This window comes from Pieris rapae, chromosome 6 (genome assembly GCF_905147795.1).
Source record: "Pieris rapae chromosome 6, ilPieRapa1.1, whole genome shotgun sequence".
In the NCBI taxonomy this organism is placed as follows: Eukaryota; Metazoa; Arthropoda; class Insecta; order Lepidoptera; family Pieridae; genus Pieris; species Pieris rapae.
Window position 1 is genome coordinate 247,090 of NC_059514.1, and position 12,780 is coordinate 259,869.

Sequence of the window (12,780 nt, forward strand, 5' to 3'; positions counted from 1 at the left end):
GACTTATGGGCCTAAGTGGCGAGTGCCTCTCACGCGGAGAAATGAACGTAATTAATTTGATTAATCGCAAGTGCCGTCTTCGGAGGATTCCATGGTTCAAGATGAGCATCGGGGCTATTACAGTCGAAATACGGATCCAAATTAAAAAATAATTTGCGAATTGTAACTAAATCTAAAAGCTCATTCCGCTTTATGTAAACTTACAAATAAACATAACACCGGAAAAGACCACGCAATTTTCTTTGAAAATATATTATGAATTATTATAATATTACCAAGTGATTTAATAAGTACCTTTTATATTGTAAAAGTATAGTATTTAAAGCGCATTAGCACAGGGTGTTTAAATCAGTATAATGATAGACAACTAGGCCAATTCCAAGACTATTTCAGTTTATTGAAGTGATTATTATTATATATTCAATAATTCTCATTAAAATTTCCATAAATATAAAATTATGGGGATTGGAATTATTTATAAGTGATGCATAACACAACAAAGGCATTGTAAGCCGACTGATAAGATTAGAGTGTGGCGCTGCAACTACCTGTGAGATGGGTTATCTAATCTTGTAGCTCAGGTAAAGATTTCTTGGAACCACATAATTATGTCCCTTGTCAAAACATGTGGTTTCTTTGGTTTTAGCTTTCAATAAAGCAAGATGGCCGAATTGGGAGCCGATGCATCAGGCATAATTGGACAACATTCCTAACATTACTTAAATGAGGCTGTTATTACACAAAAAGTTAAGTTTAGTAAGTATGTATTCATTTTAGTTTTGAATATTAATAAACGTGAATGTATTGTTATAAATGATTAAATAGAAATGTTATAAAGTTTTATATTTTTTTTAATTAAGCTCGGAATAAATAGAAACATTTAATTTGGTGAAGATAATTTTCCTCACATACATTATCAAATCTTCGTCTTCAGAAATATTTCATAATAAAATAAACAGACCGTTTCGAGGAAAAACTAAAATATACACGTTACTCACGATTGACACAACAGATTATATGCCTCTAAATACAAACAGGAAACATTCGATACTGAAGTTAGAACTAAAGAAAGGCAATATTATAATTTATTCGTAAATACATAGTTATATTATATAATTCCAATAATTTTCAATTCAAAAAACCCGTTACATCCTGTCCGCAACATCGAACTTTCGGATAAGTCATGATGCATAGTGTATTTCTGCGTCCGATAAGATCAAGGCAATTATGATTTATAGAATTATTATTAACCGGAAATATAACCCAGGACCTCTATGTACTTATGCAATGGGCACTCAGCGGAAGCGGTAGTCGTACAAAAGTTGTCACAACGTATTAAACTACAATGACTAGTTTTGAATTATTTTAAAACAAAAACTACGCCAGAGAACCAAGATCATATTTACTCTTTACTCCCTTGACCACAACACTAACAGTGCTGACCGACATTTGCCAGTTAAAAAGTTAACCAATGTCAAATTTCGTTAAACCATTCAATAATGACAATACAATAAAAAAAGAAATAAATATCGACATAGTTAAATTATAATTACCTTGTGCACCTCGTTACATGAACCGATTCATAATAAGTAATAACTAACCTTGACCTAAAAATAGAACCTTATTTACGAAAGTGTTTCCTACTTAGCGATTTGACAAGACAAGCTACATAAGCAGCTTATTTGTTGGTACGTAATCTTTCAGTAATTTTGGCGATTAGGAAATAATGCACTTCTCACTTCATACGCAGTCGTGGATACAAATCGCACAAATGTCTAAATAAATTCATGAAAAGCAACAAAACGAATGCCTAAAAATCCCGGCATAGTTCAAAAGCTACCCACACAAAGGGCGGAGTAATAAAATCGCAACTAAAGGTAGGTACCTACAATACGCTCAAATTGAAAGGCAATTTCAGTGAAAGCCTCCTTCAAGCAAAAGGGAAGAATATATAAGGTTTTATGTCGAATAAATGTCATTTTTCCACATAGTTTCACTTGAATATATGATTTTCCAAATTGATGGTTGACTCAATGGGTTTTCCGTCGTATTAATTTAAAACGGTACTATCGACAACGCTATTTACATTTTACTGTAAAACTGTATTTAGAAAATATGTCAACAAAATAAATCAATATGTTGAAGGACTATAGGGCACTATTTAACTGATAAAAAGTATTCCAGATAAGCACGATAAAGTGAGAGGGAAGATAAAAAAATAAAATAGATATAAATTGCCGATATTCACAACGAGACACATTGAAACATATGCCTTTAATATTTAGCCGTGAATTGTTGTAGGAACAACTTCTCGCCGGATAAAAGTTCGTTAAACTTTTCAACTTACCAAAGCAATCCAAATCCGTTCATTAAAAGTAAAATAAATTATTCTCAATGCTAAAAACTATCGTCACTACACTACGAGAAAGACACTAAACTAATTTGGACAATGACTAGATATAAACTGTGAGCACATCCGTACGCGTCAACAGTCGATTCATAACTGACGGCTGAGTCGACACTCGGCGAGGGTCAAGTTTTTCGGAGAAAAAAAAATGAATGCAGGCAAAAGCGCCCATACGGACGAGATGCCTTTAACAAAAAGAACCCTAAATATTACCGGCAGCGAATGATTCTCAAATTGTTTCCGACAATTCTATAGGTAATTTTTTTTTCACATTTATTTAGTGTATATTTGCACATTTTTAATTAATAATCAATATGTTGTATGACCTGAATCATAAAACAATAGAGGGGTGTTTGTGTATAAAATTGACCTTGTAATTTTATAAGTTATCAATGTTTGTGCGTTACTTCTAAGACATTGACAGTCACATTTCAAGGTAACCGCCGCGTTCATTGTACTCAATATAATGACCCCGCTTAGAATGATTTTTATGAATATTTAAAGAAAAAACTTGTTCCTTGAAAAATCAGACAAGATCATGGCATGATGTAATGATTTGTATTGATTGATTTTCGTATCCACAATTAGTTATCGACCATATTTGATGTGAATTAAACCAATCTAGTTTTGATTTGAATCGGTTTTATTTAAATGAGAGCCGTATCTAAGGTTTATAAATAAATTCAAATGAAAAAGCTTCAATATTAAGACGAAAGGGAATGATGATCCGGACCTTTAAGAAGATTAACTTTAAAGTGCAAATCTTTTGAAAGAAAATTTACAGACTTGATCGTGGATTTCAAAGTTTTCTTTTCAATACGTATTTATTAAAATCTAAGTTCACTTTGATAAGAATATTTAGTTCTATTAAAACGATACTTAATTAAAGGTCTTAATGACTTTGTTTTTATCATATATATACATAACTTTTCTTGTAACATTTGAGTGTTTTTAAAGATAATTGAAAACTTAAAACAGCACATAAAAACCAAAAATAATAATATACAGACTCAAAAACCGACAACACGTTTGAGAGCCGTTGGGTGGCGCAGCTGCCGTGCACACATGGATCATGGTGTACGCACAGCGTATACGTGTGTGCGCGTGCAAGGGTGTTTAATGCGTGGGGTGTCCCGTTTAATGATCATTGCTATATTGATTTCACTATTATTACTATGTACTTGTTCATAGAAAAATACATTTGATTTAGTAACGGCTGGGGCGATGTTGATAATACTGTTATGGGCATTTATTATTTACCTTATATATTACCTTACATTTATTATTTAGTTATGTAAGAGTTGGCCAATTCAAAACAAATAGATAATCTTTGTTTCATTATACTATTTAGTTTCGGTTGAGAGAATAGAAAATTGAATGTTTTCACTTCCTAAATTTTTGTCATGGGGTGGCCTAATTATTATTCAACGCCAGATGTTGGCCAAATGCTCGACCATATTCAACTATGATTCTTTCATGCAGAGGCTAGGATTTCTTCGTTTCCGAAATATCTTTTAATAATTATCTATAACTGAAAGTGCCAGAGCGCATTCCATAACAAATCAAAATACTAAAAATTGAACTTACTAAGAGGACAGATGAATCAGCTCTTATTGAAAAACGTTACAACAAATGTGTAAAACTGTCGGGTTTTTAAATAGCCCTGTGAATAAACCTAAAAGAAAATAGAGCTTTCACAGCAAAAGCTTTAGAACGATAGAATAATGCACTTTTGTTTATATTTACCACTAGTTTGATTGATTCTAAAACTCACACAGGCTCAACCGTAAACAAAACTATGAAACACTAAGACGCATACACTGACAAGTGCCGCGCATGCGCGTTGAGGTAGGCGCAATCACCCATAAAGTGCATAGAATCTGCAGTAGCGACGTCATTTCTCTACGCTGAGCCCTTGTTGCTGTGCACTTATTAAATATCCCGACAAAGAGGATTGTATTTCGAGACTAAGCAAATAATTTTCAAAACTCAACATAACTGAACTCAGATAAAAAAATGGATGATGGCGAAGGTTTGTTGTTGAACTGACTTTCAGTTCAATAGTTTAATTGAGTATTGCGTTTGATCTTATACCACTGCAAAAGGTAGTAAACTGCAGGAACAATTACCTATGGAGGTAATAATATGATATTGTACCAGGGTCAACGTTCGGGTCATCGCCCCCACCATATGACGATTTTTTATGAGTTACAGTGTAAAGAGATGATTCATTCTTTAACGGTGGAGATACAATGCTCATTTTTGAATTATCCTTCATTTGTATGTAATGTTCAGTAAAATATTTAAATGTTACGGCCTCGCAATGATTTAAACACATTTAAATCATGAATATCAAAAACAAAATTCACGATATATCTGACGGCATTTATCGTTGTAAATAAACGCGAAAGAGCAAATGCAAGCTGGCGCCATCTACAATTGACTAGCGAATGTTCCGTACATAACTGAGGACTTTCTATACAGTAATACCCCGGACTTACGCGATAGGTGGGACTGAGCGCTGTCCGCGTAAGTCGAATTCGCGTAAGTCGGGGTACAAATTTGCATATAAAGACATACAAAGTATGTTTAATTGGGACTGGAGACTAAATAAAACAATAATTTAGGAAATAATTAGTATCTCATTCTAGATAATATGACAAACTATATTAATAGAGTGTATAAACGCAATCCGAAGTTAGTTTGATGTAGAAGGTTTCATAAATTGTAATTACAAAGTCGTTTTCTTCCCCCGTAGGTATATCTCCTCGTAGCATCCTAGTAATTTTTTAATTCTATGTTTTGTAACAAAAATGCGCTCTTCATTGGAGTCTATGCTTTCCAAAATTGTTAACCCTTTTTGAATCGAACTTCTTCTTCTGTCAAGTTTCCAACTGTCATTTGATCTTCAAATTGAACTGGATCCAAAGAATCATGATTATCAATTTCTTCCTCTTGTTCACGCATTGATATGAGCTCATCATTTGTGACCTCCTCATTGTGTGAATCCACAAGCTCTTAAACATCATCACTATCAGTTTACATCACTACACGTCTGTGCCTGTTGTAAACTGAACGAATAATAATGCGGGCGGGGGCCGGGGGGAGTCGGAAACAAATGCCGCCGCTTGACTTTGACTGCGCGGCGTTCAAAAAAAAACGAATAGACGAGAAAATTAAATCGCGTAACTCCGAATTCGCGTAAGTCGAGGTAGCGTAAGTCGGGGTATTACTGTACATGTGAACGGACAGTTTTTAATGACAATTTTAGTGAATAAAGCAGTCGCAGTCCAAACGGAATTAAAAAAGCATGACCTACACTGCAGCGAAATATAAATATGCCAAACATTTCGGCTTAATGAATTACATAGGTACTGTCATGGACAGTGTCATTAAAACAGTCTAAGCTTTAGAAGACGCTCATTAAAAACCTTCCTCGTTAGTTTCTCGAGAAAAGTGAAGAAAAATAAACATTTTCGTTGCTGGTGAAAAATCTTTAAAAAATGTCGAATTACGTTTGCCGTACCTGTTAATTGGGTCTTAGGACGGGAATTTTCTATTTCCATGATTTTATTTTTAATTTAATAACATTTAAATTTGGTACTGAGAGCCAATAAATATCAACGCCACCTTTAAAATTGGACCGATGCCTTCCGTCAGCGATAAAAGTTTATAAATAAGAATAAAACATCAAAACCGATTTAAAACTAATGTGAACCTTTCGGCTCAAGATGAAACGACATATCATTTTGAGTAAATCGATTTTGAAAGTATCACCATATTAATAAATGAATGTGGAACAGAATGAAGCTTTTACAACATCTGTGGTTACGATAGCTTCCTTTAAGTATGTACGTGAAAAAAGCAATAGTGTTGTACAGAATGTCGATATAATTCTTGTACAAAGGCTTTAAATGTCATCTCAATGTAAATAGCAATGCTATATCTCATTGTTTGCACAATGTGTAAAGAGCGTTCGGAGTTACTCCAAGTGACCATTTAGCATATTAACAATACAATGTAATATGTTATTAATAAACGTTAAACGAAGTTATGTATGTTTTTAATTCATATCTCAAGAGCAATGACAGATTAAAAACTAATTCGCGGTTCACTGTTTCTTTGTTTTTATTTGAGACTTTACCTAGTTTACGGTTATCTTATCGCAATGTTTAATATAGTTCAATGCGTCGGATATAAATAAAAAATGATATGAATAATGCGGATACTTCCGTTCTGATTACAGATTATTAAAATTATTTATCTGTTTAGAATATTATGTCAAAAAGAGGTGCTTTCTCCATCAACGAGAGTATAATTTAATTAAGTGATCGCACATCTCTATTTTACATAAGCAACAGTCCTTCCGTTTAGTGTTAAGTTTCGTGACGATATCGATGTCGGCTATTCGATATTATTGCATCATAAAAATCGCTAGGCCGAGGATACGGTTTTGCTCTAGATACGAGGAAGCCTTGTGTACATCCTTTCCCCCCATTCAGTACTTTTAGCTTTATTTGCGTGAATGAAATGAAGGTACATGATACATTTCTATGTTCACTAATCATTTTCTTCGGTGGGAAACAAATTTTTAATAAGTTGATGTGCGTGTATTACTTACTTTTTTTATGTAAAATATATTGTTTCATCGTTACAAAGGAAATTAATTATCCGATACATAGAACAAAGGGCCAGACAGAAGTAATGTATTACTTCCGAAAAACATACACAAGGGTTACTTATTTCAAGTGTTTAAACAGAAAACACCAATCAGAGTGTTTCGTCCCACTGAATAAATATAATATTAAATGAAAATGAAGTATAGTGGAAGGGGAACCGGTAAGATTACCGATGCTAAAAGGAATGGGTTATAAAACTATGCAGTGCTCACTAAGCAAAGCACGTCGCGTCATAACAAACTCGACGCGGGTGTGGGGTTAGGGGGGAAGGACGCAGCGGTTGCCATGACAACCGCCGTGTTTACCTCGCCGTATCGATCGGTTCCTGTTTACATGCCGGGGATTCGGATCCCGGCTTGTGCTTTATGTAACTAGCACGCTGTTCTGTTTTAATGTCTTTGTTTTATTGAATATCTTGAATCATTTTATGCAAATAAACGATTACGGGATTATTCGGTTTAAGCCCAAAGATACATAAAACAACGCGATGCTATTCCATTTGGATTACAAAAAAACATTTCTACGAAATTAACAATCACAAATAAACGAATTTTTTCACAACTAATCCAACCGGCCAAGCAATTTATATTTCCACGAAAACGGACAAAATAACCGATTTGTAACTAAATTGCTGTTTCGATTTCTGGTAAAGCATAACATAGTTGTCAATTTCCAATATTCGGTTGATGTTTTATTAACTTTAGTACAATCTAGAGGTGAGGTATACTTAAGTCAAAGAGGACATCGTCAAATGAGAATTGAGTTATTACTATAAATCCTGTATGCCTTTGATGAAAATCAACAATTTAGGCATTTGACTAATAAATTCGGACAGGGGCCAGCGCGTGATAACAAACACAGATAGGTAAGTATAACAATTGTTGCGTTTCTTTACGCGAGTCGCTTTTCCGTGCTCTGTACAATTACAATGCATCTCTTAAATCATAGAAACACGCTAATGTTGATTAGGTTCATTTGCTCCGGAGAGGCAAACCAACTGAGGTTGCATTGCACGACGAGTTATAAGTCTTCAAAAAGAGTCGTTGGTGACCAGTTAACACAATGTCATTTTAGTATAGTTATTATCCCTGTGCTGGACTAGACTAGATAAGGTAGACCTTTTGGTCCACTAAAGTCATGCGCAAAATCGCGTCTAAAAAACGGTGATTCGTGACCCGGAAATAACAGTAAAAGTATCATTAATATAAGCGATATTTCAGCCATCCTTCATTGTTACTGCGAACAAAAGACACCATGGGCTGTAATTCCACGGGCAAATGTTTGAAAGGATGATAAAATGGTCAAGTTTCAATTTAATCCCATAAATCTCCATTATGGATGTATTGCAGGAAACGTTTAATAATTTAATTAAATATTTGGTGCAAAGTTCGGTTTAGGCTCCAGTCGACTACATTATCTCTTAATTAAACTGTAGCCAAGTTTATATTGATGAAATATTATCCACCATTAAGCACTAATTATAAATGTAATTACTATTGATACTAAAGCTTGTAATCTATATTTAGTTATACGAAATGAAATGTAAAACGGGCAATTTCAATCAAATTTCATGAATGCGTGCGATTAATAAGCATTATTTTACATGAATTCGATTAAATATATATAGTTTAGATAAATATGCCATGTTATGCACCTACTATACTACATTGATCAATCTCAACTTAAGGGAATATACAAAACATACAAGATACAGAAATTTATTATTAGATACATTATGTTTTAAGTGTCGAGTTGAGTTATGGTTAGAACTAGGATATTGTTAATTTTTAATCATTTATCTTTAAACTGAAATGCTGCCTACTTGTTCACCGGATATAGACAGTATTCAACTGTTTGTGTGGGCGCACAAATTGTCCTTTCAGAAACGAATCACTCTCGAGGAAGTTCCTCCGAGGGATGAACTACCTTATACTGATAACAAAGGTCGAGCCTATCACCAACCGGCTGACCTATTTCCCGCAAACATGTTTCATACACCCACGTCACCGCCATAATGAAATTGTCACTAGTAAATGTTATTACTGCTGGGTACTAGATTGAAATGTGAAAAGCTGCCTATACACGCACCGGATTAATTGACATATTGAGCGTTTTAGCGTTTTTGATAAACCGATGTTAGTATTTTTATGTAGAGAACATAAAAATACTAACAAAAAAGTTTATTTTTAATTATCGTAAATGTGATTCTAAAACAAATGTAAAACGTGACCGTTTGTCACCGAAAAAGAGTTTACAAGATTTTTAATAACCCTTATTCTACGGTTAAGCAGGGATTTAAGAAAGGCAAAAGAAGCTCTTGTATCACCAGCCTAATTTGTATTACGGTGAGTTTGACGCATCCGGAGGGAAGTCATCTTGAATAATTTACCCAAGTCGAAGGTGAATGGATGAAATCCAAATTCCAAGGTTAAACTATTGAGTTAGAGACGGGTAAACTGAATATGGGTCTTCATCAAGAAAATTTGCATTTTCACTTTCCCTTTATGTATTTTCGCCATTCTCCTACCTCTAGATCTAGTGCGTATAGTAATAGTATAACAGTTAGTACAAGCCAATTAAATGCCAAAGCCTAGCAAATGCTCAGCTCATTAAAACTTGTGTCATTAGTAACAACTCTATAAACGAAACACGAATGTCAATGTCAAAAGTTTACGTATTCATTCGGTCATTGACGTAAGGGCGCGCAACTTATCGAGATCCTAACGACTTTAGTGATGACGTCTCCGCACTGTGTCGCAGCTAATTTGTTGAAACGGAAAATAGATTAACCGCCTAGCTACGTGACATGTGGCCGACGCGGTGAAGGCTGTTACATTTACACAATTATTACCAAACCCCGAATACTAATTGGACAATAAAGGCTTCGGAGTTTTAGCCGCCTTTCGTTTAGGTCGTGTTTCTTGTTAGTCTAATTAGAAAAGAGAAGGTCCTTTTTAATATAAATAATGTATATACAATGCGCAGAGATGAGTACATGGACGAACTTATTGATCACGTGGCGGTTCACCAGCAGATCGATGGATAAGTAAAATGACTGATCGTCTTCAATACTATGCACTGTATACGAGAGGCGTTGGACAGAAAGCGGTAGAAAAAAAATGTCTGCTACAGACATTTCCTTGGTGACCACGGCGTTCAGAGATGAGCTCCCAAGTGAAGAGAATGTTTATGAAAACGACATATGTAGTATAATATTAGCCGAAACAAAGAAATAAAACTGGGTCAGCCGTCGGAACCATTCGTGTTACATAACATAATTATTTTACGTCATCTCGTCAACTAGCTGGCTTAGTTATTAAACGTATTAACTGAACCCTAATACGAGACGTCGAAACTTTACTGCGACCACAGGTTATAATCAGTTGGGACCTTTATAATAAACGCAAGAGGGGATTTGGTATTGGCGAAATGCGACGCGTGCGCTAGCTTGTTAGTATTAATCAGGATTATTAATAATAGGGTAATATGGCCTGAATGTTAAATATAATTATAGGTGTCGCGAGTTTATTATGTAAAATAAATACTCCTCGTATATACATTTTATATAATAAATAAAGAATGTGCACATTTAGTACTTGTAGTGCATTTAAAAGTGTGACGGCTGCTGATAATTAGTGTGCTATAAAAAAAATTAGTTAAAATTATAGTTATCACTTAGGTTAAACTTATTATAAAAGAATTTTAGTATTAAAAACTACACCTGTGCTCATCAAAGTACAATATTGGCAAGCAGGGATTTCTTAACATTCCTACTGTTCCTTCTACTCTGCGAGGCCCGTAATTATACAATGTTAATTATGAATAAGTTACATATTCATTAACTTAAGGTTTAAGTTATATTGACTTGTGAATTGTATAACTCGGAAACTTATAACAGGCTTATCGCATTAGACAAACGCGTTGTTTGAATCGTTCATTTTATTCAAATAAGTTAAAATAAGTAAAGTATAGTAAAGCCTTTTTTAGATGAAAAATTGTCCACCAAATTAAATTGAATACTATTTTGGGTTCTTTGTGAATCTCTTCTCTAACCCGAAACACTTGAGGGTCACCTCACCTAAGCTCGACTCGAGAAAGCACTCGAGTGATTCTTTCAAAGGCTGTTTTCTATCAAACGCTGTCTGTTTAGTTTCAAAGACTTTGGCGGCTTAAGTGGAGCGCTTTGCTTATAATCGACTGCATCACTAGATATGACCAAAGACGGCGCAACTAATAATACTTCGTCAAAAGCGGTTTTCATATGATTTTGATTTCTGTAACAAGGTACCGTCGGAGACAAAAACATACATAAATGGAAATCATCAGTGGCGTTACAATGTTTGCTTTAGGTTTGGGCCTCAGATGTCTGAATCTGTTACGTGATCAATCAAATAGTTGTAGTCTAAGTAGGTGCCTGACGCACGTCGCGTTTTTGGGTCTAAGGCAAGTCGGTTTCGAGCGAATGTTAAATGCGCACATAGAAATATAGTCCAATGGTGCATAGCCGGCGATCGAACCTACGACCTCAGGGACGAAAGTCGTTGAAGCCTAACATTAATATTCAAAGTATTGAGTTACAGATGTTCACACGATGTCCAGTAAAACCTAACAAAAACAAAGATAAGCCGCTTACTCGATGTTAAACAGTCAAGGCTGGCTTCTTGTAACCATTAGTAGAACTACAAACTAACATTGTCCAGAATCCTATTTTAGAGTTCAAAAAAAGGAATATACACTCAAAATATTTTCGATATATTTTAGATTATATTTTTTATATGATAGGGAGGCAAACGAGCCTGCGGGACGCTCAAAAAGGACAGTTATAGACACCCATTTTTAGTGGATGCGTTGCCGGTCTTTAAGGGAGGAGTACGCTCGATTTTTGAATAGTTGGAGGTCGTATCTCTCGGGGAAGACCCCCGCCGGTAGTCGATTCCACAGTTCGCTAGTTCGCAAAAAAATGCCTTGTGAAACGGACTGTGGAAGATCAAGCCATCAAGGTGAAGGTATTAATGACGATTTACTTATATCATCACATATTTACGTTAAAAACAAAGCTATCAGATATTAGTATGGAATAAAGCCGCTGGTCGTGCGTTATATCGCACGCGTCTATTCGAACAAGAGGCTAAACTTAATTCATAATTAACATATTACGTGAATTACGTGTGCGTGATATGGCTTAGGGCTGTCACTTATCCGATTAAATCATCTGATTGTCATGACATTGAATTAGATTAGGTAATTTATAAGCTAATCTAATAACATAAGCCTTTTAGCGATGCTCCATTATACTCGACATTGTCTTGTTTTAATTTCGAGTGAGTTTAAGCAAAACTACTTAATATAGTTGATTGTGGACATTAATATGTTATTGTCATACAACTAAAAAAATTGCCTTTTCAATACCTTTATATAATAACAAGATTTACTAGTTTGTGAAGCAATCCAAGAAAGAAAAAGTTATATATTGAAATAATATGAAATGGAAATTGCAACTGGTCGGTCCGCGACCGCGGCTTCAATTAAAGTTTTTCTTCAGAAGTTTTATTGAAAATTCATCCAAGTCGATGAATTCTTTATTTAATGAAATTGGTGGCAACCCTGTTCCACTAACTATACTTATAGATGACTTTTTAATACTACATATATTAAAACAAGCTATTTTTGAACTATAAGTATATAACTATAACA

General features: G+C 34.6%; 1 protein-coding gene across 5 annotated transcripts in view; it reads right to left on the reverse strand.

Moving 5' to 3' along the window:
- The window catches only part of LOC110999840 (brain tumor protein), a 72,609-nt gene that overhangs the window by 29,676 nt on the left and 30,153 nt on the right, over nt 1–12,780 (reverse strand). For 2 of the 5 annotated variants that reach the window (XM_022269080.2, XM_022269083.2), the window contains exon 1: nt 2,348–2,491. The exons of the other annotated variants lie outside the window; for them this stretch is intronic. In XM_022269080.2, the coding sequence (XP_022124772.1) occupies nt 2,348–2,370 (23 nt within the window). In that variant the 5' untranslated portion in view covers nt 2,371–2,491. Of the gene's footprint in view, nt 1–2,347; nt 2,492–12,780 lie in introns of those variants that run through there. 5 annotated transcript variants of the gene reach the window in all.